Source organism: Pelodiscus sinensis, chromosome 9 (assembly GCF_052426305.1).
Source record: "Pelodiscus sinensis isolate ZL-2025 chromosome 9, ASM5242630v1, whole genome shotgun sequence".
In the NCBI taxonomy this organism is placed as follows: domain Eukaryota; kingdom Metazoa; phylum Chordata; order Testudines; family Trionychidae; genus Pelodiscus; species Pelodiscus sinensis.
Genome location: NC_143060.1, coordinates 51,679,662 through 51,706,873, shown reverse-complemented (window position 1 = coordinate 51,706,873; position 27,212 = coordinate 51,679,662). Strand labels below are relative to the sequence as shown.

General features: G+C 40.7%; 1 protein-coding gene across 1 annotated transcript in view; it reads left to right on the top strand.

The window, feature by feature from the left end:
• Positions 1–27,212, top strand: part of CDC73 (cell division cycle 73) — a 163,262-nt gene that overhangs the window by 117,067 nt on the left and 18,983 nt on the right. Inside the window, exons 11-15 of the mRNA XM_075936731.2 lie at positions 884–941; positions 12,323–12,358; positions 12,552–12,639; positions 24,145–24,306; positions 26,656–26,756. Of these exons, the coding sequence (XP_075792846.1) occupies positions 884–941; positions 12,323–12,358; positions 12,552–12,639; positions 24,145–24,306; positions 26,656–26,756 (445 nt within the window). The remainder of the gene's footprint in view (positions 1–883; positions 942–12,322; positions 12,359–12,551; positions 12,640–24,144; positions 24,307–26,655; positions 26,757–27,212) is intronic.

The window sequence follows — 27,212 nt, the reverse complement described above, 5'->3', positions numbered from 1 at the left end:
CTCTGTCCTCCAAGCACTTGCACCTCTCCCCCTCCCTCCGACCCTGGTATTATCTGTAACCATTATAAGCATACTCTCTATGCTATTATCTAAGTTGTTGATGAAGATATTGAGTAGTCCTGAAGTTGATCACTGTGGAACCTTCCTTGGTATGCCCTTCCAGCGTTACTGTGAATCATTGATAAGTTCTCTGAGAACTTCTTGGTTCTGGACATCTAACACTCCAGACATCTGAAGAAGTGGGCTGTGCCCACGAAAGCTCATGATACCATCTGCATGTTTTGATAGTCTTTAAAGTGCTGTCAGACTGTGTTATTTTTTTAAGTTTTTCTCCAAGAAGAGTTATTCAACTAGTTATGCATAAGTAAAAGGGGAAGCACTACTTCTTTGGGTCTATAGAACTGCACTGCTTTGGGACTCGAGACCTCATTTCTATTCCTGGTTCTGCTACTAGTCTGCTTGGAGACCTTGATCAAGTCTCTTCACATATCTGACTCAGTTGCCCTCTCTCTAAAATAGGGGTAATGATAGTGACCTGTCTTACGAAGTGCATTATTTAAGAGCTAGGGGTGTTTGTTTATTTTTAAAAAGGTGAGTGTTGATTTTGCGGGATTAACAATTTCTTCTATGATAAAATGTTGACTGGCATCTACTGAATGTGATGGATAGACCTTTAATATGCATTTTTTTTAGATTTTTAGATTTTATTGTCCAAAACAGTAGTTACCAAGTTTTGTGATGACGTTTTCTGCATATTTAGTTGTTGGTAGAATGTTATGTCCTAATTGTCATAAAAAGTCTGTTTTACATTTAACTAAAAGGGAATCTGAATAAGAGACAAGCTATTGATGTAAATGTTAACTCTTTTTTTGTCGTCTTAAAGGAAGGTGCTTCTGCACGGAAAACTCAAACCCCAGCTGCGCAACCTGTGCCGAGACCAGGTAAAGAGTGTTACTTTATTTGGCTATAATTTTGAAAGAAAGCATTTTGTGTTAGGACAAGACTGCAGCTGAAATTCTTTGCATTTTGTTGATATGTATTGGAAATATATAGCCACAGCGCATGAATTAACACGTTAACATGCATAGATTGAAAATTGCAGTGGTCTAGGTTCTGGGATTAGCTGGGCTCACTCTGAACTAGTAAAGAAATAATATTGCTAGATTGATGGACTAGTGGCAGTTTTACAATCCAATGTCTTGTGAACTACCAGGGCTAGAATCAAATGTCATACACAGTTCAAAAACCATAAAATCCAATTTTGGCATACCATATGGCTTTTATTTGTAGACCTAACAATTCTAGAGGTTCTGGTACCCACATCTTAAGGTGTTTGAGTTTTCATTTCAATTTTGAGTTGAATTTAACTGCCAATTTCTTCTCTCGGTATAGTAAAAATAACTTTTCCAGCTGGGCGACAGAGTGATATCCTCACATCGCTCTGCTTACCATCCATCTCCACCCTTCCGCCCTCTCCTTTCCCCAGTGCTTGGCTGCTGCGCAGGACCTGGGGAGGCCCCAGAGCAGCCCCCTTCCCGGTGCCCATCGGGGGAGGTGGGGGAGGGGGGGGGCGTTGAAGCTAGGGATGTAATAGTGTAGTTGGTTAACTGATAAGTGGAAGCTTATAGGTTAATGCTATAGATTACACACATTCCTCCCCACACATGCCGATAATTTTTTGAGCAAGCTGGCTAGCAGTCTGTCTCTGTCCTGGCTTGAAACATGTCTGGGACCTACTCCTGCTGCAGCTCTGCATTTAAAGTGTATTAGGCAGCCTGGCTCAGTTCTGGCTTGCATCCTCCCTCTTGTCCCCCAACTGCTTTATCAGAAATGGCAGCTCAGGGCAACAGGCAGCTGGTACTCAAGGGCAGCTGTTTTTTAAACTGGCTCCCCTCATGGACTAGCTCCCGCCTGGCACTGCTGCCTCTGCTACAGAGGCAGCAGCTCAGAGTGATGGGGGGCTCCTCAGTAGTGAGACTGGAGGAAACTGGCTGCCAGCCCCACCTCCGGGGAACTATAGAATAGTCAACTGACTAATACGAATTCATGAGGTTACTGGGCTGGAGCTCTATGATTCTATGATTAAACGATATTTAACATCCCTAGTTGAAGCCGCGGAGCTGCGCAGCCTCTCCCCCTGCCCCAGTGCTCCAGGGGCCTCCCCCTCTCCAAGCTCTTCCCCTCTCTGGTGACCCGTGCCCCCTCCCTGCATCCCTGCTCCCTCATGCTCCCCCTAGGCTGGGGGGAGAACCAGGTCAGTCTTGCCCTGGCCCCCCTTCCTGGGTTGGGGGAGGGACCGGGGCAAGACCAGCGTGGGGACAGCCTTGGCCTCGACCCAACCCTCTGGCAGCCGGGGGAGAGAGCCAGGCGAGCTTCGGCTCAGCCCAAACCCGGCCACCCACCACCTCCTGCAGCCGAAGGGAGAGCTGGGCCAGCCTCAGCTTGGTCCAAACCCCCCTGTGGCTTGGGGAGGAGAGCTGGTGTTGGCCTGGCCTTGGGAGGGCCCAATGGTCGGGGGAGAGAGCATGGGCAAGCCAGGACTTCCATGTCTCAACCTGGCCCTTGCTGGAGAGGTGGGGGGGAGGGGGGAATAGTGCTGCCTACCCCCGGAGAGAGAGGTTGGAGAATAATGAGCAGGGGGCACTGCCCCCTAGTAAACCATTAAAGAAAAAAGCCCTGTTTCATATTTTTCATAATTATATAATACCAGCATTGAAAATGGTATGAAGTATGAATTTTCTACTCTGTAGTTTCCTGTGTCTGGCAGATAAATGTCGAAATCAAGCTGTCATGAAAGTAGTTGTGAACAGAGTGATTTGTGTTTCAATGTCACTATACCTGTTACAACTGGGAAATAATGGCAATTTGTACAAATGCTTTTAGTGTTAGTATATTTCTTCTAGTGATTGCTCACGTCGATTCCAATCATCTGTGCGTGCATTTCATGCACAAGTATCAAACTCCTTTCCTCTAGCACCTGTGGAGCCTCTTGTAGTAGCACTGCTAGAACAGCTCCTATATACCCTGCTGACCATCCCCTTTAGTTCCTTTGTGACATAGGAACTTCTCTCTGTCTTCCATCAGCAAACCGATAGTCCGTAGCTATTCAGTACTTCCTTATTTATCTCTAAATCTTTAGTTTTCCATTCTTAACCAGTAGTTAGGAATAGGTGGGCTTGCCCCCTCAGCTTTTGCCTTTCCTGGGTTCCGGGGCATGCCAAAAGCCCTGGAGTTTAAATCCTTCACTATTTGCAAAATATCTATTCCTCACGACTCATACCTGAGGTACATTGGAGAATAAAACCATAGAATCCTAGGGCTGGAAGAGACCTCAGGAGGTCATTGAATCCAGAACCAATCCCAACTAAATGACCCCAGCCAGGGCTTTGTCATCCCGAGACTTAAAAACCTCTAGGGATGGAGATTCCACCACCTTCCCAGGTAACCCATTCCTCCTAGTGAAATAGTTTTTCCTAATATCCAACCTGGACCTCTCCCACCACAACTTGAGACCATTGCTCCTTGTTCTGCCATCTGTCACTACTGAGAACAGCCTCTCTCCATTCTCTTTGGAACCTCCCTTCAGGAAGTTGAAGGCTACTATCAAATCCCCCCTTATTCTTTGCTTCTGCAGACTAAATAGACCCAACTCCCTCAGCCTCTCCTCATAAGTCATATGCTCCAGCCCCCTAATCATTTTGGTTGCCCTCCGCTGGACCCTCTCCAATGTGTCCACATCCTTTCTGTAGTGACGGGCCCAGAACTGGACTCAATATTCCAGATATGGCTTCACTAGTGCCGAATAAATGGGAATAATCACTTCTCTAGATGTGCTGGCAATGCTCCTCTTAATGCAACCTAATATTTCATTCGCCTTCTTGGCTACAAAGGCACACTCTTGACTCATATCCAGCTTTTCATCCACTGTAATCCTCAGGTCCTTTTCTGCCTAATTGCTACATAGCCCTTCGGTCCTCAGCCTGTACAATGCTTGGGATTCTTCCGTCCCAAGTGCAGGACTCTACACTTGTCCTTACTGAACCTCATCAGATTTCTTTTGGCCCAATCCTCTAATCTGTCTAGGTCACTCTGTATTCTATCCCTGCTCTCCAACGTATCTACCTTTCCCCCTAGCTTACTGTCATCCACAAACTTGTTGTGGGTGCAATCCATTTCCTCCTTCAGATCATTAATAAAGATGTTGAACAAAACCAGCCATAGAACTGATCCTTGAGGCACTCCGCTAGAAACCAACCACCAACCTGACATTGAGCCGTTGATCACTACTCATTGGGCCCCACAGTTTAGCCAGCTTTCTATCCATTTTACAGTTCATTTATCTAATCCATACTTCCTTAACTTGCTGGCAAGAATATTGTGGGAGACAGTATCAAAAGCTTTAGTAAAGTCAAGGGCTGCGTCTAGACTGGCATGATTTTGCGGAAATACTTTTAATGGAAAAGTTTTTCCATTAAAAGTATTTCCACAAAAAAATGTCTAGATTGGCACGGATGCGCCAGTATAAATGCGCTTTGGCACAAGAAAGCTCCAATGGCCACTTTAGCCATCGGGCTTTCTTGCGTAAAAAATTAAGGTGCCTGTCTACACTGGCCCTCTTGCGCAAGTATTCTTGCTCAAGACGGCTTATCCCTGAGCAGGAGCGTCAAAGCATTTGTGCAAGAAGCACTGAATTCTTACATTAGAACGTCAGTGCTCTTGCACAAATTCAAGCTGCCAGTGTAGACAGCTGGCAAGTTTTTGTGCAAAAGCGGCTGCTTTTGCGCACAATCTTGCCAGTCTAGACGCACCCAAGATATATAACATCCACCGACTTTTCCATATCCACAGAGCCTCTTACCTCATCATAGAAGTTAATCAGATTGGTCAGGCATGATTTTCCCTTCGCGAATCCATGTTGACTATTCCTGATCACTTCCCCTCTTCCAAGTGTTTCAAAATGGATTCATTGAGGATCCCCTCCATGATTTTTCCAGGGACTGAGTTAAGACTGACTTGTCTGTAGTTCCCTGGATTATCCTTCTTCTCTTTTTTAAAGATGGGCACCACATTTGTCTTCCAATCATCGGGGATCTCTTCCAATCTCCATGAGTTTTCAAAGATAATGGCCAAAGGCTCCTCAATGACATTTGCCAATTCCCTCAGTACCCTTGGATGCATTAAATCTGGACCCATGGATTTGTGTATGTCTAGCTTTTCTAATTAGTACTTAACCTGTTCTGTCTCCAGCTAGGGCTGCCCACTTCCTTCCCATACTATGTTGCCTGGTGCATTAGTTTGGGATCTGACCTTGTCTGTGCAGACAGAGGCAAAGGAAGCATTGAGTACTTCAGCTTTTCCCACATCGTCTGTCACGAGGTTACCTCCCTCATCCAGTAAGGGCCCCACACCCTCTCTGATCACACTCTTATTGCCTGTAGAAATTTTTCTTGTTACCCTTCACATCCCTTGTTAGCTGCAATTCCAATTGCACTTTCACGTTCCTGATTACTCCCCTGCAGGAACTTTAAGCTCTGAACTCAGCAGTTAGAACACTCTCCATATGGAGTCATGCACTACTCCTCTTGGCTGTTGGCCTCTGGGCTGCCATTGGAGGCCCAGCAAACTATCCGAAACCTCCTGCTGGAAGGGAGAGGACTCTTTTCTGAGCAAACTGATTCTAAGCTCCATTCCCTGAAAGATTCGAGAGCTACCATAAAATTTCTTGGTATGCATAGTCCAGTGCAGAGGAAGCCATTTCAACAGAGATACATGCCAAGGCCCAGACAAGAGCAGTTCTGTTGGTAGAACAGGAATAATAGGCACAGGCTCTCTAATCACTCCTCGAGTCAAGACAATAGCATTTCCAAGTCTGCGGCAGGCCCCAAATGGTTTTTGAAGGTGCGCTCGAGGACTCCTCTCATGAGCAACTCCTCCTTCAGGAGGTGCAGTTGTTCCTCATGCTAGGAGTGGTTCAAGAGGTCCTTCATCATATATAGGGCAGGGCTTTTTTTTCCTCAGTATAGGCTTCCTAATTCCCCAGGGCAAGGGAGATCTGAAGCCTATATTAGACTGAAGAGGCCTCAGCCAACACACAGGGAGACTAAAATCCCTCATGGAATCTCTACCATTATCCCCTCATTGGCTCCAGTAGACTCATTTCTAGCATTCCTTGATTGGGGACCTTGTGGTAACTTGTTTAAGAACGGGCCTGGATAGCGTCTTTGGCTGTGTATAGAGTGCAATGTTAAATGGGGGGAAAAAATACACAATTTGCGGTATGCAAATTGTGTGTCTTTTTCGAGTTTACTTTCAAAAGAGGCTCTTTCAAAATTTGGCGTGCCTACACGGGGTCAAATTGCAAAAGAAAGTGCTTTCGAGCCACACACTTGTTCCTTGTAGAAAATGTTTCCAAAAAAGTGAGCATATTCCTTGGATACGGTGTTGCTTTTCCTGGATACCAGAGGTATCCCAAAAAAGTAATGCTGTTTAGACATAACCTTTCTGTACTCACGTTCTCCTGTACCTACAAAGGACCTTAATGTGGTTCTCAATAGGCTTATGGAGCCTCCTTTCATGCCCCTAGCTCATGTTCTGTGTTGCATCTTTCCCTTAGTCGCCTTTCTAGTAGCAATTACATCCTCCAGAATTTGACTGAGTGCTGTCCTCAGAGCCCCCGTATCCCATTTTCCATTAGGATTATGTGCAGCTTAGCCTACACCTAACCTTTCAACCAAAAGTGGTCTCGCAATTCCATCTTGGACTGGATATTTTCCTCCTGGTGTTTTACCTGAAACCACACGCGAATGCCAGACAACAGATGCTGCACATGCTAGATATACATAGGTTCCTTGTCTTCTATATTGAGTGCTCAAAGCCCTTTAGGAAGTCTACCCTGCTATTTGTGGCAATAGCGGATCATATGAAAGGTGATCTGGTCTCAGCTCAACACATTTCCTCATAGCTGATTGCATACGTACCCATTATGATCTGGTGGAGGTTATACCACCATTGGCGATGGCCCACTCTAGCAGAGCTCAGGCCTTTTCCATTGTGTTTTTTGGCATATATTTCCATTGAGAGTGTCTGTAGGGCAACATGGTCCTCAGTGCATACGTTCACAGTCTACTATGCCATTGACAAGCCATTGGGGCTGATGGAGTGGTTGGTAAAAACGTAGTCCAATCAGTGATTCCTAACTCCCTCTGCACCTCAAGGCTGTAGCAGTCTGGGAGTCACCTGACTGGAACTGATAATAACAAGCACTCGAAGAAAAGAACTGCTTTCTCAAGATTGTGTTCACTCATCTGGTGTTCTTCAAGATGAGGTGTTCATGTCGGTTCTAGTACCTACCCTCCTTCCCCTCTGTTAGAGTAGCTGGTAAGAAGGAACCAAAGTGGGGGTCAGGTCAGCAGTGGTATGCAGGGGCTGCTATATCTGTGCCACTCCAGGGAAAAAGTTTCTGATGCTCATACAGCTCAGTGGAATGGTTGCAAACACTTTTTGAAGAACATCAGTTACAAGTAAGCAGGCAACTCTTTTTTTCCAAGAGCTTCTCTTGGATCAGTGATAGAGGTGGAGGGAAATTCCATCCTGGCATGATTTTTTCTTAGTTATGCATTGGGCACTCGTTTTCATTTTGAAGAAACTTTTCAAAATTTCCTTTCTTATTGTTTATTAAGCATAAAAAATGTGATTTGTGCTATCCTGGTATTATTAATATTAGTAAAATTGGCATTACAGTAATTCATAGAACCCCAGCCAAGATTGACTTCCTTTGAATACGTTCCAATATTGGTGGCTTATGTGCGAAGACAGCATTTGTGTTTTAGTTCATAGGTTTTCAAATTTGGGTTATAGGGCCCATCCGGATAAGCTGTTGATGGTGTTTAAGGATGCTTAGTGTCCTTTGGCATGGAGTCTTGCAGCTGCCATTGGCTGTGGTTTGCCATTTTCAGCCAGGTGGGCCTGTGACCCAAGTTTGGAAAATCCCCTTTTTTAGGAGAGTAAGAATGGGAGAGGATGGGTTTGAGAGAAGACTCAGGGATGTGTGGGGGATGAAAGGAAAGGATAAGAGAAACAGTGGAAGGGTGTTGACTGAAATTGAAAACTAGTGTGGTGGGGCAGTGTAACAGGTTCAGTCCTGTCTGTGAACACCCCTTAGTGGCTGAAGGGGGTCACACAATAATTACCTCGCCTGTTTGTGGGCGAGGCACAATCCAATCTGTGGCTGAGGTTCAGGCCTTCTCTTTACCCCTTCATTCAGGTATAGTTTGGGACCTGGGGGAACCCAGGCCTGCCCATTCCTCTGGGTCCCACCCCAGGGGCCCTGTATGTAGCAGTTACCTGCCAGGTTTCAGAGTCTGTAATTCTGGTTGTGTCCCTGGGCCACTTCCCCAGGATGCTGTCTGATCCAGCCCTTCTCTAGGGCTTAGTTGCAAAGTTCCCCTTGTCCAGGATTCCTCAGCATTGCTGCTGGCTAGCCTTTCACAAAAGGATCTAGCTCTGCTTAGCTGCACCAGCTCAACTCCCACGCAGAGGTCTGCCTGGGTTGAGCTCCAGGTTGGAACTGCTTGGCCTTCACTAGCAGCTCCTTATATAGCAGCCTGCATCATGATTGGCTGCAGTGCAGGCTGCCCCTCTACCCTGCTTGGAGGACCTCTCCACTGCATCTGCTGCTGGCCAGGGTGCTGAAAAGCCTCAAGCGGGGAGGTTGGGCTCTGTCTCCCCATTATAGGCAGGATCAAAAACTAGTACAGCCACTCCCTGAGTTGAGAACAGTCAAGTTACGACTGTTCACACTACAACCAAGGCTCCCATGGAACGGTTGTAAAGGCGGTCCCCGAGTTATGAACGTGACCTGCGCTTACGAACAGCGCGGTCGCATGTAACTCAGTGGGGTCCGAGTTACGAACGGATTGAATTACGGCCAAGTGTTTGGTTTGTAACTCGTTTGTAACTCGGAGAGAGGCTGTAGTAGCACTGATTCAAAAATCCCACTCTCCCCAACCCATTACTGATGTGCTCATAACACAATGCATCAAAATAATAAAATCTTAGAAATGTAGGGTTGAAAGAGACCTTAATAAGTCATCTAGACTATTTTCCCATGCTGAAGCAAGACTAGAAGTCAGTGAACAATTCCATCCCTAACACTATGGTTTCTCAGACTAATAATAGTTCTACGATACTGAAACACATACTACTCCTGGAGGAATTCCGTGTCACTGTGCAAGGCAGAATTTTGCAGAAATTAACATTTTACATGCAGAATTTCCTTTCCTTCTCAGAAATAGGCTAGTTCCAACTTGCACATAGAAGACTCTGCTGGAAGCAGAGGAAGGGAGCCTAGAGGGTTCTTGGATGTTGCCATTCTCAGCATGTCCTGAGGGAAGGAGAAAGCAGTGTACAGCAAAGTCCATGCAAGCCTGGGACCAAGCATGAGGCTCTGGATCTGGCTGGATTCTGGGGGGAAAGAGGTGTAGGTATCTGGGCAAGGAGGACTCCCTGCAGCTTGGCTCTGAGGGAGAAGGGGGGTTCAGGTGTATTGGCTAGTAGGGGGGCTTTTCCTAGGCTCTGGGGGAGGGGAGAAGAGACTGTGGGTATCTTTCCCCCTCCCTCTGAGTTGGGCTCTGGAGTCTAGAGGCAGAGAAACATCAACTGGGTTGTCATAGAGGTTTCTGCATCTTTATTCCTGGGGAAATTTTATGTGTCTCTCTATTAGACACATTTGCTGACAGATATTTTGAAATAAAATGTCAAAACAATTGAAGCTGGTGTGATTATGTGGTAATATCGTCCCAAAATGTGCGGAATTTTTAATTTTTTTGGTGAAAAGTGCTTCTAGAAGTACCGTACTTATTTTCTCTTCTTCTCTTCAATCTTGTAATCTGTGATGTTCTCTAGTTCCTTAGCATAATGTTGGTGGTTACTGATTTGCTCATGAGAAAAGTGGACTGTTGCAGGTGGTGAATTTTGAAAATTGGGGGAAATTTTGTTTATGGAACATGGTCAGGTGTCGATTCTTTGAAGATGTTTGCAAAGGCCATAATTTTTGGGAAGTGATATCCTTTTTCATGGTTTTGTCAAATAAATTTAATGATGCTCTTTAATCTTTTTACATGCAGTGAATAGCGATGTTGCTAGTGTAAGATATAAAATTACTTTTTTGTGACCTGGGTAGGTAACCAGATGATGTGGGTACATACCTTGTTAATTCCTTTGGATCTTTTTAGTGAACGTAATTCTTAAAAGATTTACTTTTGTAAAATATTTTCCCCAAGAAAGTCTATGAAGTATTGAATATTCTAAATAGCTTTTAGATTGTGCTCTGGTGTTAACATTGCTTTCTTGTTCTTTATCTTCCCAGTTGTTTCAGTGCTAGAAAGGTCACCTTGCCTGTCATATTTATCTCACTAGGGCTGTTGAGAATATGAATGTGTTTGGAACTGACAAACAAGGATATGAAAAGGGTAGGAATAGCAAGAGCAGAAATTCTGCTGGATAAACCACTGTCATCAACAGGGCCACACTGATAGATGAAATTTCACACATGTTAACTGGCAGACCTGCATATTTTTATATTAAAAAGGTTATGTTGGTTTTGCCTCCCCCTCCCCCCCCCCATAAGATGCACAGAGAATTAAGAGCAGAGGTTTTATGTATCCTGTTGCAAGTATGTCTCTTAGACTTTTTTGCTCCAAAATGAAATCATTTATTACACCCACCCTGGGACACTTGGTTTTCCTTGTCTCTTAAAATGCTAGACTAATAGCAGAACGGGTATCCAGACTATGTCTGCAGGAGACTGTTGTCCTTTTATGGAATGGGAATGTTTGCTTGGGCCATCAAATGTAATACTTGAGTTGCAGATATGTTGTTTCAGATTTTTTTTAAATGTTAGAATTTATTGTGGTGGTTTTCTTGTATATAATAGTTTATTTAACATTAAAGCAAGGTGGCTAAATACAGCTTTATGCCTTCCAAAAAGCAACAGTATTTATTGGCAATTATTTTAACATTTAAAATTTTGTATCATTTTAATATTAATGAATGAAATTATTACCACTTAAGACCTTATAATTAACGGAGGAGTCACCAGTTATTTCCATGCTTTTGACAGTTTCAGGTTGAGATAATTAAAAATACAGTCCCGACAGTAGAGGTGTGCGTGAAGAATATTTACGATACCACAGCAAGGTTCTGAAACGGTCATAAATAAGCATGAACATGTGTGTTAGAATACTAGAAATCAATTAAGGAACTCTGTCATGCTTACTACTAGTTTTGACTTGAAGCTATATTGTACTTTCTCGAATTCTTGAACTGTGCTAAATCCATATGATAAAAATTCACATCCTCAGCAGTTAGTTTGTTTGGAGTCCTGAAAATGATGTGGATGCTTTCCAGAAAAGTAATCTGTGGAAACACTAATCAATAGCAAGCCATCACTATTTTATTTTTACCTGAGGGCAAAGTTGGAAGAGATGGCCAAAGCAAACGAACATATTAGGAAAGAGCTCATTACTATAAAACATACGCATCAGGTCACTGATTTTGTCAAGTTGCTTAAAGCGAGCCATGGCTGCACTTCATTTTCTAGCCATGAAATAACTCCACATTTGAACTGGAATGTCTTCCAGGTGAGCAGGTCACTGAATTTAGAAGCCTGAAAACAAAATTTGAAAAAGAGAGCCCAATGTCCAAAGCTTGAGAAAATATTCTCCATGTATTGAAGCAATTTCTATCCTGATACAGTTGTTAAATCTTGATCATTTCTGGCCAGCTTTTTCCAGCCTGAGGGCTTCCATGTCTATCCGCTGTGCTCTATTATACATAGAATCTGAGGTGCTCACTCAATCTAGACACTAAACATACCCTGACTTTCAAATTTGGCAAATTTGATCTGTGTATTAAAGGGCAACCAAGTTTTTTATACTGCCTTTTGCCATCACATCCTTTTAATAATGGCTAAGGCTATTATAATATATTATTATATTATAATAATATAATTTCTTTGTGTAAATCCTAAATCCAGTCCTTTATCATACACAATAAAATATTCATGCAACTTTGTGCCTTTGAAAATCCTTAGTTGATATAAGATGAAGAGGAGCAAGAGAAAAATATATGGATTTGTTTCAGCAAACTTTTTCATCTAGCTGGATTTAGATTTCAGGATTATTTTATTAATACCTAAGATGTTTAGCCTCCAAAGACTAATAACTAGATTGTCAACCCTTTGTTCACCTTGTTATAGTTACTCCTATAAATGATAATCATTTGTGTTTATATTTCAGTTAGTAATTAATATTTTCTTTTACAGTTTCCCAAGCAAGACCACCACCAAACCAGAAAAAAGGTGAGTTACTTAGTTGTACAAGTCCCTTTTGTGAAAGCAAATCGTCATGTAAATATACATTGTTATCCTAAATTGAGAATAATAAAGATGGAAAAGATTTTGAAATTGTTCACAATTTTGAGCTGTAAGACAAGTGATAAAGATTTTTAATTGCATTTTGTTAAAATTATGTATTTTTATTTTCTCTTTATAGGCTCTCGAACTCCCATTATCATTATTCCAGCAGCTACAACTTCTTTAATAACTATGCTTAATGCAAAAGACCTTTTGCAGGATTTAAAGTAAGTAGCTGACAAAATATTCTTTATAAAAGATTGTCTTCAGATATAAAGATATAGCCAGAGTAGTAATTATTCAAGAAGCAGTATCTGTTCTCTCCTGACAACTGAATTTTAATTTTACAGTCCAAATTGGAAAGAAAACATAGGTGTCCTTGAACGGTTTAAAAAAAATATTAGGATGAAAATTATTTGCAAGAATAGTCATTTCTGAACCAACTAAATACATTGACTGGAAGGAAATGTTAATGTCTGTAGGCCGAGTTTTTACTTTTCTGTTTTAAATGGTAAATGTTATCCATTCTCCGAATCATTGCTAAATAGGGAATGAGGTACACTTCTTACAAAGAATGGGTGAGTATTTAAAAATTCATGTATTGTTAATAATATAAATCAACAACTTGAAACATTTATAGCAAAGTAAATTAGCAGATGGAAATTCTGTTGAACTACAAATAGTCTCCCATCATTTCCATACCTTGTAAACCACGATGCAATATTATTATAATTGCTGGTTTTAAAGAACATCCATTGATAGTCTAAATTCAAACTCCATATAGCTGAACAAGCTAAAAGTAAGATTTGCGATTCCATGTAAATTAACTACCCTTACGGTTAAAAAAAAAGTACATAATGTAGATCATAATGTACAAAGTTGCATATTTCTCGCCAGCCATTACTTCTGTGGATCTAAAAGAAGCCATTTAAGAATTCCCATATATAAATTTGTTTGTCGTTTTATAAATTTGATGCTCTCTTTCTTAAAAGTGATTTTACCTTACTGACACATGGCAGGTAGTAGCCCTCACATCTTTTGAGGCTCCATGGTGCACTTTGAGGTGTCTGAACTCTAAATATGTCCAGGCACAAATCACCAAAGAAAACCAAACATAAACTAATTTATGCTGAAGTGAAGCAATTGGCATTGAAAGTGCACTAAGAACGTATGTGCTCATTGCAGTGGGCCTACAGAAACAAGTATTATAGCAACCATTAGAAAATATTCTGTGCATTTGCTGAACCTAGGGCCTGAACTAAAAATGTTATTCTGGTAAAACTATTTTAGTTAGGGAAAGGGTGATTTTAAATGGAAATAAGTTATACTGTACAACTCCTAGTTTGGAATTGGTTATACTGGTAATAAGGCTCTTATATAAGGTGTGCAAAAACCAATACCTTTATACAGGTATCTATTATGCACTGGGGCAGTTGTACCACTGTAACTTTACCAGTATAGTTAAAATGATGCAAGTGTTCTGAGTAAACAAGCCTTAAGAATAATCTGACCACTGCAGCACAGTTTGCTTCTGACAAAACCTATTTTTTAAACTCCTGCCTGTGAAATGTTGATAAGCCTTTAGTTATAAAAACATTGTTGGTTACAAGTGTATTGGTCTGTATTTAATAACTTGAACTATAAACTAACCTTTATATCTGGGAATATAATCTTGATTTACATAACTCTTTTGTCTTTGTAGTCTTTATTGCATTATATTAGTATTCTCTTCTAAATCCATTGCCATTTCAGAATTGCTGTTATCAGTTGTGGTAACAGTGTCCGCCACCACTGAATTTTTGGATGACCAGTTGTAGTAAAAGTGGGATATATGTGCTTTCTTCACATATTTGAATACAGATGAGTTAACCATAATACTGCTTTCACACAGCATAATAATATACTTAATAATAACTTACTGGTCAAGGACTACTTAAAATGCTGCTCTACTTAATAGCTTAATCAGCCTCTCCTCCCAGATTAAAGTTTGTGAATATTAGTAACTCATATTTAACATCGTAATAATGATGGTTATGTGAGTGTTAATGTACGTTAGTGTTGCTTGGGGAATTTAGTTCAATAAATAGTTCACTTGTTTGCTGGGGAGCATGTGCATGTTCCTAGCCAGAGTTGCCCTTTTAACTTTGGTTTTTAGCTGTTGTCAAGTCATTGAAAGTGTTTAGTTGTGTGTAAATAGATGAAAAATGGGAAAGGCAACACAATTACAATATAAACTTTAAAAACAACAAATGGTCTGGTAGGATGTTATAGTGCAAATACTTTATTTATTTTCAACAAATCTGTTTAGATACATGAACAGTTACATCTCTGATAAATGAAGGACAATTGGAGACACGTCACATCCACCTATTAACAGTGCTTAATTTTATCCTTTGTGGAGAGCAGCTCTCTTTAGAACAAAAATAAAGGACTCATGGCTTTTTTAGAAGGATCCAGTATTTAATTTTTTTTTCAATTTACTACCTATTAATTATACACAGGGCAGCTTTCTAACCCATTTTTCCCCCTGTGTTGAGAACTGCTAATGTTAAAGAATGTATGAAGGCCACATTTTTCAATAGGGTGTATGGAGCAGAATTGAAAATAATTGTATTAGCAAAATGCAAATTGAAGACTACAGTGAAGCCATTATCTGCATTTTGATGCTGACACTGATATAATTCACTAAAAAATTTTGGTTGCCATCACGTAATTTTAACTTTGGTACTTGAAGTACAAAATGTAGACTAAAGTATCGTAGCTGGCAAGGAAGTAAAAGATAGCACACATATTAGAATGAGGATTTGATGATCCACAGCATCAGCTCCAGAAGGAGTAAGATATAGTGGTATAAAGCCAGGATATGTCCAACATGTAGACTCTGGGGCTAAGTCTACACTATGCGTTTTGCTGGAAGAGGCAATGCAAATGAAGCACTGATTAGCATTTTCTCATGCTTCATTTGCATAATCTCTTCCGATCCATTTTTGTGAAAGAGGTATGAGGCATAAGGATCTTGTGCAAAAAGGGGTTTTTCCGCAAAAAGGAAACATGCACACTGAATGTTTTTATGCAGAAACCTCTTCGCAAAAATGGATCGAAAGAGATTATACAACACGTAGCCTGGAAGTTTTAAATTGGCCTGCAGTCTATCAGTCTCTGGGGTTCTATGATGAGAAATACAGTAATCCACAGAAAGAAGCAGTCTCCATGCAATTTCAGTCTGTGCTAACGTCCTAATGTAAGCAAGGCCTCTGAAGTAATTTCTAGTTACAGTATAACTCCACTAATTCACTTTAATGACCGAAGGAGACAGTGTGCTTTATCAAACTTTACAAATTTGCTGTTCATAGAATCCTAGGGTTGCAAGAGGCCTCAGGAGGTCATAAAGTCCAACCCCCTCCTAAAAGCAGGACTAATCCCAACTAAATCATCCCAGACAGGATTTAAAAACCCCTAGAGAGTCCACCATCTCCCTAGCTAACCCATTCCAGTGCTTCACCACCTTCCTAGTGAAATAGTTTTTCCTAATATCCAACCTAGACCTCCCCCACTACAACTTGAGACCATTGCTGCTCGTTCTGTCATCTGTCACCACTGAGAACAGCCTCTCTACATCCTCTTTGGAACCCTCCTTCAGATAGTTGAATGCTGCTATCAGATCCTCTGTCACTCTTCTCTTCTGTAGGCTAAACAAGCCCAAATCCCACATACTTTCCTCGTAGGTCGTGTGCTCCAGCCCTCTAATAACTTTTTGTGGCCCTCTGCTGGACTTTATCCACATCTTTTTTTGTAATGAGGGCCCAGAATTGGACACAGTACTGCAGTTGTGGCCTCACCAGTGCTGAGTAAAGAGAAGTAATCACTTCTTTAGATCTGCTAGCAGTGCTCCTCCTAGAGCATCCCAATATGCTGGTCAGCCTTCTTGGCTACAAAGGCACACTGACTCATCCTGCTTCTCATCCATTGTAGTCCTTTTCTGCCAAACTGCTGCTTAGCCAACCAGTTTCCAACCTGTGAGAGAGTGGGGAATCTTTTGGGCCAAGTGAAGGAGTTTTGCCTTGTTGAAGCTCATCACATTTCTTTTGGGCCAATCCTCCAATTTTTGTAGGTCACTCTGGACCCTATCTTTTTCCTCCAGCATATCTGTCTCCCCCTACTTTAGTGTCATCCGCAAACTTGCTGAGGGTGCAATCCATACCCTTTCCCAAGTCATTAATAAAGATGCTGAACAATACGAACGATTAGGGATACTCTACTTGATACCAACTAACAACCAGACATGAAGCCATTGATCACTGCTCGTTGAGCCCAAACATCTAGCCACCTTTCTCTCTACCTTACAGTCATCTTATCTAATCCATACTACTTTAACTTGCTGGCAAGAATACTGTTGGAGACCATATAAAAAACTTTGCTAAAGTCAAGGTATATATCACATCCAGCACCTTCCCTATATGCACAGAGCCAGTTGCCTCATTATAGAAGGTAATCAGGTTGGTCAGGCATGACTTGCCCTTGGTGAATCCATGGAGACTATTCCTGATCACTTTCCTCTCTTCTAAGCGCTTCACAATGATTCTTTGAGGATTCCTTCCATGATTTTTCTGGGGACCGAGGTGAAGCTGAATGATTTGTAGTTCCCCAGATTCTACTTGTTAAGTGAATATGTTTGATGAAAGACTCAGGAGTAATGTATTATATAAAATGTCTTTGCTCACTTATTTTGTAAATTTAGTTTAGTTGTACTTTATATTTTGTAGGATAGTAAATATGTCGGTGTATTTTTATTAAGTAAAATAGTGATCATATGACACTAAAAAAGTGCATGTTTTTTGTGGCAATGTGATTGGATTTTTAGCCTCTTCTATAAAACACAAGTATAATCAGAAATATGTTTTGTGCTACATTCCTGGAAAGCCTTTAGGTAAACAGTTAATGTAAATTAACATAAGTTAATTGAAAAGCAAATTTATTATATGAATTGGAAACATTTTATTTTGCTTTTGAAAATGGTGGTTGTGTTGCTACAGAAACTTGGCGTTCCATAGTGTTTGTATGAAACATTCAGCAGGTATCTGTTGTTCATATGCTGCTTGTGCAGGTCTGATCTAATTTTTTTTCTTCTGTTACTTTTTTAAATTTTCATCTTTTCTTCTTTTTTCTGTATAGTATTTCTTATCCATTAACGTTTGTTCTCATGTAGTTCAGAATATTAAGGTAGCGTTATGGGTTTCTAGAAGGAATGAACTGAAGGCTACTCAGACTTTTATATTAAATCAAAATTGAATTGAAGCCAATGTAAGCCAGGGGTTACAGCCATTGAGGAGGCTTTCAATTATGCATTAATTATATAGCACAGCCTCCAGCTGACTTTCAACTGTGGGAGAGCTGTCAATAAAATAATGTTGAAGTGAGTTGTTAAACACAGAAATGTTTAAGCCTAAAAAGTGGAATTAAGAGTGGTGCTTCAACCACACATTGGGTCTGTCACAGACCTGACTTGTAGCAATTTAATAACTCTGACCGCTATTGTATGGTACAACAAGGTAGTGTTAGAGAGAGACAACATATTTGTCTCCTAAACAAATTTCAGTTTACTATAATACAATTAAAGTGTAAATGTGGGCTGATACTTCTAAAGTGAATTGGCAATTCAAAGGTCACATCTGCAATCCATATGTGAATATGGTTCCTGCAATCAGATATAAATTGCTTTATACAGTCTGTAATTATTTTAATTTGATCGCACATTTGTTCTGCAGGAATCTTGCATCCATGAGTGCACAGATGGATAATAAGTGAGGCAGCGTATAGCAAGAAAACAATCTTGTTTTGCACTTAAAAGGCTGGATGAATATCTAGGAAAGCTGGGTTCTGTCTCTGGCATTACCACCTACTTGGAGTATTGTCAGCTCTTGTGACTTATTTGTCAGGATTTCTTCATTTCAGTTCCTGCAGTCATGTTACTTTGTGAGAATCTCAGATTTTGTTTTAAATAAGTTTCTTGGCCCTCATGACTGGGGAAAGAACTTTGAGAATGTTCAGGAGTCAAAGACTAAACTAACCCAACCAATCAGTTTTTTAAATCTCATTAGTTTTAAAACAAATTACAATTTTTGGAAAGCACAATCCATGATTTTGGAATCTTTAGGGTTTGCAATACTGGGCTTTCTATATGATGATGGGCAAAACTATTATATGTGTGCTCTCAAGGAAGCTGAATTAAAGCTTTACCCGCCTTTTATTATTTTGGAGTGCTTGTATTGACTGCCATAAAGTTCTTCTAACGTGTTTTTTTTAATATAATACCCCATTGCATTATACATGAAACTAAGTTGTGTGACTATATGCTATAGATGACTCCTTAAACCAGGGGTGGGCAAGATACCCCAGCCTGCTTTGGGGGTACTGCAAATTGAGATGCTTAGGTAAGCACGTCCCAGCCAGAGCTTACCTCTGGCACCGCAGCCCCTTCCATATCCCATCTCCCTCCCCCAGGTCACCATCCAAACCATCTGCACCCCTTTGCCCCAGGTCACAACTCCCTCCTAGACCTTGTACTCCCTCGTACACCCATCCCCCAGGCCAGAATTCTCTCCTATACCTATACTCCCTGCCTGACCCTACACCCCAATCCCTTGACCCAGGTCACAACCCCCTCCTCCACCCCAACTCCCTCTCGGACATCACATCATCTCCTTAGCCTGAGTCCCTTGCCCTCTGCACCTGTTTGCATCCAGCCTCCATCCTAGACCCTGCACCCCCTCCACAGAAAAGTGGACCACTTTCTGAAATCTTGGGAGTGGCTCCCCACCAAAAATTATTGCCCATCTCTGCCTTTAGTTTAAGGTATCTTGTGTTTAAAAAAAAAATCCTGTGCTGCCAACTTAATGAATTTAAAATGAAATAACTTTACTATGTGCATTGTTTGTTTTTCTTATTTTAGTTCTCTATACAATGCAAATCATGTAGGTTAGTTTCACTGCAAAATTCAGTGTTGCAAAGTTTGGCTTTGTTCCATGGATTGTGTGTTTTAACAGTTGTTAGTGATAAGACTCCCTTTGGGAGTCCATTGCTATTTCACCATGCAAACTTGTTTTTTTAACATTAAAATGTTGACTATATTCATTAGATGAAGAGGAAGGAGGAGAGAGCAATTAAGTTTGATGATGACAATGATATTGATGAAGCTGTTGAGGATGGTAAAGAAATGATAATGAAAAGCAAGGAGCTTGAATTGTCCTGCTGCCTACAGAGCATGTATATGAATGTTTTTTTCGTGTATGGTTGCTTTACCCTCCTTTTATTATTTTGGAGTGCTTGTATTGATTGCCATTTTTTTTCATCTTTTTTATAGCAGTTGAGTCCTCAGTAGTATTAACATTTTAAATGCTAACCTAACATAGCTAAGAAGTTTTTAGATCTTCATTTCACTGTTACACATTTTTCTGAGTTGAGTAGCTTAGGTTAGGGTTTTTTTAAGTATTCTTTGATGGTATTTCACTAATTGTTTGGTGAATTGACCAATCATTTGGGCCCAACCCAAGCTTTGACTAATTACTCATATTTAGGTAAGGATTTGGAATATGGAGCTAAATCCTGTGATGTGTGAATTGATGATTGGCACATCCGAAGGGTGTTGGGAAGACAGTCTTGGCTTTAAATCCAGGGGTACCATGCACCGACCAAGCTAGTGCTTAGTGGAAAATACTGCTTCTGATTTTCACCTGACTCCCACAACCCTAAAGGAGTCATTCCAGCAGCTAGGAATCACTTGAATTCAGGGGCCTCTCACCCATATCTTTACATTGCGGTGTAGAGGGAGGGCTGGAGCTGTGTGCCCAGTGATATGAGCTGCTGCGGCGACTCTCACCAGAGGATTTCCCAATGCCCAGATCTCTGCTGGCTTTTACAGACAGATTGGGTCAGTAGATTAACCCATAATGGATGTCATGGAGCTCCAAATATGTCCTACAATAGTTCCTAATTCAGTGTTCAAATTTGCTGTGGTCTTCACATTAATTTGTAGATGAAGAGTGGAAGTGTAGTAATATTCAGCCAAAAATAGAAGGTTAATATCCTTCAGTTATGAGTGTGTCTGTGTTGGGTTGCTATATTCTCTCATAATCATGGTTGATTTAGCTGAGCAGACTTTTAAATATTAAAATCTACCCTGTGGAATCCAGCTATTCACATGGTTGGAGTTGAATATTTTAGTTTAACTTTCTCCTCCAGTGTAGATCTGGCTAAGGTATGCAACTCCAGCTGCGACTTACCACAGCATCCTCACTATGGTGGGTCAGTGGGAGAAACTCCCATTGACTTCCTTACTCTTTTCACTCAAGTGAAATACTGGAGTCAACAGGAGTGCAATTGGTGGTAGATATAGCAGGTCTTTACTAAATTGACCCCCTTCTGAGCCTTGTTTACCTCTGTGGCCCCCCCTTATAGCTGCTGTTAGTTGGGGGGAAAAAAGGTACATAATTTACCTAATGTTACATTTTTTCCATGTTTCTACCAAGAGGTAGGGTGTGGCCTCTGGGGAGCCATATGGCTCACGGTTGAGAACCACTGGATTAGACCACAGTCTCTCTCTCCTTCCATGTGAGTGCTTCCTAATGTACCTGGTCTAAGGTGCACCACTACCATTATGTCCTCCTTCAGGGATTTGTGAATGTGGCCTAAGTTTTCTGGTGAATCTAATTAAAAAATTTGAAAGTTTCATTGAAACAGTTCATTTCGACAGTAAAAAAAGTCTTTGAAACAAATTGCCAAAATTGACACACATTCATAAAATATTTTAACCCCAAATGTGCATTTTTTAGACTGAATATTCTCCTCTCTAATTATTAGTATAAAATATTTTTCTTTTGAAGACTTAGTATTTCCCAGGAGCTAGAACACTGGACTGGTATTAAGGGCTTGTTTCCATTACTGGAAAATCGACACTGCGTTGATCAATTCACTGGGAGGGGAGTCGATTTAGTTGTCTGGTGAAGCTAAGCTAAATAAACTGCAGAGCACTCTCCCGTTGACTCTGGTAAGTTAAAGGGAGAGTTTCTCCCATCAACCCAGCATGGTGTAAACACTGCAATAAGTCATCCTAAAATATGTCGATTCCAGCTATGCCATTCACATAGTTGGAATTGCATAACTTAGGTCAACTTAATATCATCATGTAGACTTGTTCTAGGAAACCTAGGTTCTCTCCTCACCTCTGCCACTGATCTTTGGATAACCATGGACTAGTCACTTCAGCTCTGTGCCTCAATTTTCTCATCTGGAGATGGGACAGTGACACATCCTTTGCAGAACACTTTGACCTACTGATTAGAAGCACTATATACAAATATAAGCCTTGGTCTACACTAGGGAATTATTTTGTAATAACAAGCAGAGTGCCCCTAATAATAAACTAAGGGGCTGTTTATTTTGAAATAACTCATGGTCTCCTTGGGGAATATGCTTATTTCGAAATAGTTATTTTAGGAGTTACTTCAAAATCAGTTATTTCAAAATCATTTCCTAGGGTAGACATGCCCTTAATGTTTTATTAATTATTGTGATCTAATACCAAAGCCTTCAACTGCATGGAATATTTTAAGTCTGGGGCTAGGGAGATTTGTTTTGTCTTTAAGAGACTGAGGGAAGACTCATGTTGTCCTAGTTTTTCATGCATAATTGAATGCATGGTTGGAGGAGCTGGGACCCAAAACCTTTGACTAGGCATCCACAAATCCAGAACTGTTGTACTAACAAGTTAAATAATTCACTCTTTCTTATCAGTATTCACTATCCCATTCAGTGACAAATTTCTAAAAATATTTAACTTCATCAGGGATTTTCCCTTCTTTCAAACTTGACAACAAACATGCTTTAATATTTATTTTGTTTTTAATTTAAATTAAAGCAAGTATGTAAAACGTTGTTGCAAGGAGGAGGGAGGAAAAATTATTCTTAACTTAGGATGATAGGACAAGAAACAATGGCTTAAAAATACAGCAAGAAAGGGTTAGGTTTGACGTTAGAAAAAACTTCCAAACCACCAGGGTGATTAACCATTGAAATAAATTGTCTAGGGAGTTTGTGGAATCTCCGTCATTGGAGATTTTTAAGAGCAGATGGGGTTCTTTTCAGCCAGATAGAATCAAGTTCTAATAGCCAAAATCTGTAAGATATGCATTAACAAGCAATTTTAGTTTTCCAGTTTCATGACATTACTTCAGTTGTTATTGTAAGGAAACTTCTGATGTCCACCTGTTGTTGCCATGGCTTTCTGACTTCTCATCCAAAGTACGTCACATGTAGGTGAATGAGCAGGCCCCATAGGTGTGGCAAGAACTCCACTTTTGATTTTCAAAAATCAGCTTTGCTCTTTTTGTCTAACTGCTTTTACAGGAAATAAGAACTCAAGAACGTTTTCATAGGGTGACCAATGAATGATTATAATTGTTTAAATAGCCTTTTGTGTTTAAAATACAATTTAATTCTAGTATAAAGACTGCAGGTTTCAAAAACATAAACATCTTGACCTGAGTACAAAGGCAGTGATTGCTGTTGCATTCAGGAGTTGAGGATGACAGTGATACTGGATTTTGTAGTTATACTGTCAGTTGACCATGGAAGGCCACATCCTGCTTGCAAGAACTGATTTAAAACTAATGATTGGAAGGGAATTCTGTCAAAATTGAATTTGATCTGTATAGTATTTGGTCAGTATTTACAGATGAGTTTCTGTATTGGATGAGGTGCATTTAGAACCCTTTGTACTACAGTATGTATTGATAGATGAGCATAATGACTCCATGGCTTCAATTTGCAACATACTGTTATGCCAAAGGTCTGTTCCTGTTGTCTAAGTTTTGTATAATCCATTTTATGGTGATGCGTATGACAGATCAAAAGTAGAGAATTAAATAATTGACAATAGATTGTAAAAATTTTTGGATTAATGCCTTAATCTTCAATAATTTTAGAAGCGTAAATTCATCTTCATAGAAAGCTGTGAAGTTGAGGTTGGGTCTCCTAATGTCTGGTATAACAAGGGAAACAACCCTTTTCCTCTAGCACTTAACCCTCATATGAGGTGGAGCACAGACATGGGGAAAACAGCTGTTCTTAAACAGTTGAAAATGATTGAGGAAATTGCAATAAACTGTGTTGACTACGTTGTTGATAAATCCCAAATGAGTTAGGTTAATAAAGTTTTGGCCTAATTTAACCACATCTTTGCATCTTGTCTGTTGTCTTTCATGTTTCGGAGAAAGATTTGATAGATATTTTTTGTGACACAAACTATCTAAATAATTATTTTAATCCAGAAATACGTTGTGCAGTTTTTTTGCAACTAAAATACTTAAATCACCCATGTTCAGAGAAAATTACTGTGAAACTAGAGGATTTATCTGGTGTTGCTCAGGTCCATAACTCAAAAATTGTTTGTTTTCATTTGAATCATCCATCTGGGATCGGGCTGGGGATGAGGGGTTCAGTAGGCAGGCTACTTTGGGGAAAGAGGACAAACCCAGCCCTCTCTCACCGTAGCAGCTTGGGGCCAGGTGAGTTCTTGTCCATGGCTGCTGCAGTGGGCACAAGTGGAGGAGAGTGCATGTTAAACTACCTGTGGTCTTACCTGATTTACTTGAATTACCAGAAGTTTTGGTTTGCTTACTTTTATTTTTGGCTATTGCAAACAAATAAATGGGTCTAAGTGCCTCTTTATTCCCTAGGTTTGTACCATCAGATGAAAAGAAAAAACAAGGCTGTCAGCGAGAAAATGAAACTTTAATACAGAGAAGGAAGGACCAGATGCAACCTGGGGGCACCACAGTCAGCGTTACTGTACCTTATCGAGTGGTAGACCAGCCTCTGAAACTTATGCCACAGGATTGGTAAAGCAGAGCTGCTATTTTATTTTTTTATTTTTTTTTTTACATTTTAAGTTGTCTTTTTGAGAACAAGAACACGGAGCTTGAAATGAGCTAATAAATTAACTTCAAACTAATTGGTGAAGAAAACACTAACAAATGTGTGAAGAAATGGTTAGGAAGTATATAGCAGCTTGTTCCTTTCAGGTTGAGGTAATAATCTATCAGGTTTATTAAAGTGTATTTTTAAAAGAAAAAACAATCTTTTAATGATACAAACATTGTTCCTGCCTTATCCCATGTTTTTTATGTGAAACCCTCCGTGATTATGAAAGTCACACTCAAGTTGTTCAGGATCCAGAGCTATTATATTACAGGCAGTCCCCAGGTTACGTACAAGATAGGGACTGTAGGTTTGTTCTTAAGTTGAATCTGTATGTAAGTCGGAACTGGCGTCCAGATTCAGCCGCTGCTGAAACTGACCGCCAGTTCTGACTTGCATACAGAATCAACTTAAGAACCCCAAGCATCCCCAAGTCAGCTGCTGCTGAAACTGATCAGCAGCTGATTCCAGGAAGGCCGGGGCAGAGCAACTCTGCCTCGGGCTTCCTGTAGTCAGCGCTGGTCAGTTTCAGCAGCAGCTGACTTGGGGACGCCTGGGGCAGAGCAGCTGGGGTGCTGCTGGGTTGCTCCAGTAGCGCCGCTCCTCGGCGCTACTGGAGCAACCCAGCAGCACCGCAGCTGCTCTGCCCCAGGCGTCCTCATTCAGCCACTGCTGAAACTGACCAGCAGCGGCTGAATCAGGATGCCTGGGGCAGAGCAGCTGGGGTGCTGCCGGGTTGGTCCAGTAGCGCCCAGAGCAGCGCTGCGGGACCAACTGGCAGCGCCCCAGCTGCTCTGCCACAGGCGTCTGGAGAAAAGCCTAGTCTGTTGGGGGGGGGGGGTGTGTGTACTAGCTGCGCCCCCCCCACCCCACCCCAGCAGACCAGGAAGACGCGGGCGGCGAACCGAGACGCACCGCGGTCCCGCTGCCTGGGTCCTCCGCGGCTTTGCTCCCAGTCTCCCTGGTCTGCTGATTGCATCAGCTTTAAGCTAACGTGTATCATGGTCAGGGACACTGACATACATGTCAAGATGGAGTTCTGTAAACATGCAGGTACATTTGTGGAGGCCTATAAAAAGATGAAATACTATCGGTCAGTACTTTTTTTTTTTTTTTTTTTTTTTAAACCGCAAAAGGGTTTGTATTGATTAACCAATAGTCTTTGTTTATCCTCCTAATTTAAAAATATTTTAGGTACGTACAAGACCTGTTGCTCTGTTTTAACATTCTTCTTGGATGTTACAAGGAAATAAGATCTAACTTTCCAGATAATTAGGTAGTCTGTGTTGGGAGTAGCAGGCAAACAGAAAACAAGAATAGTTTTTGAAGTATCAAAAGGCAGCTTGCATCCAAAATAGACCTTAAACATTTTTGACAAAGGTAAAGGTGTCTTTGTGATTGCTTTCCCTGAATGAAATCAGTGATAAGGAATTTAGTTTAACCTTTATAATAGCTAATGTGAGAAATGTTTTTAAGTGAAGAATTTTGTGTTTTTATCATTTCAGACAGTCATGATGATTTTTGTTTTCTGTTGAAATCCTTACAATAATGTAAATTCAGGAATTAGATTATGGGATTATTTATTTGTAATGTGATTGTGCTTGGAGACCCCAAGCTCTATTGCTGTACAAATATATAGCAAAGAGACAATGCCTGTCCCAAAGAACTTGCTATTTGTGAACTTTAATTTCTGTGTTATCAATCAGTAGATAATAGGCTACAGGTCTAAGTTGCATATACTCTTAAAAATGCACTTTGAAAATGTAGGTTAAATTGTTAAAATTGTCTCTCTTGTTGTAACGAACTTTGAATATTAAAAGTTTAAAGTTTGTGCTGAATACACATTCTTAAATTGCTATATCTCATTAAGTCCTCAATACAATTCATAGGGGATTATCTTTCAAATTCCAAAGCATTTAAAAAATTCTGAACAGTAATCGCAAGAAGTGAAACAGGATTTGTTTTCTGATAAACATTAAATTTGAACTTGAACTGCATACAACAAGTAGACAGACCATAAATATCAGTACAAAAATGAGTGTTAATGCTGAAGAGACTTACATGTAGAACGTACATATTGGAAGTACAGTCAGTAGTCATTAATGTGTTATAATAGTGATTTTAAAAGAAATTCTACTAATGTACAATGCTTTCCTCACAACTGTCGACAGAAACCTGTCATATGAATAATTGAGGGTTTTTTTTCTCTCGGGAATTTATAGTGACTAAAATCTCAAGTCTTTTAATTTGTGTCTATCATTTATTTAAAGGGATCGTGTAGTTGCAGTGTTTGTGCAGGGTCCTGCTTGGCAATTCAAAGGCTGGCCATGGCTATTGCCTGATGGATCACCTGTTGATATTTTTGCAAAAAGTAAGTTTTTAACTTACAGAAACTTTTGCGTGTTTTCTATCTGTGCATACCACCAATAGTCCAGATTTGGCTGGGGTAGTTGTGGATTGGGATGTGGTAGGAAGCTAGTTCCTTGACACCATTGGCAAGTATGATTCCGCGGCTTGGTCTCCTTCAGGAAATAAACTAGCACGCTGACTTCCACACCTCTTCAGGAAAACAAGATTGTCAGCAAGGTAGATTTCTTGAAGGGGCTGTTGCTGTACAGCAGTTGGCTTTTTATTTCACTACTGGGGGACACTTCAGTTGGTGGCTCAAACAGCCCTGGTTTCTCTGTACCCCCAGAAACAATATATTGCTAAAGGGGAAGGTCTGCTCTTACAGAAGTGTTCTTTCTTCTTCAAGTGCTTGCTCACATCCATTCCACTTAGGTGTGTGCGTGCTGCGTGCACAAATTGCTGGAGAGTTTTCCCTCAG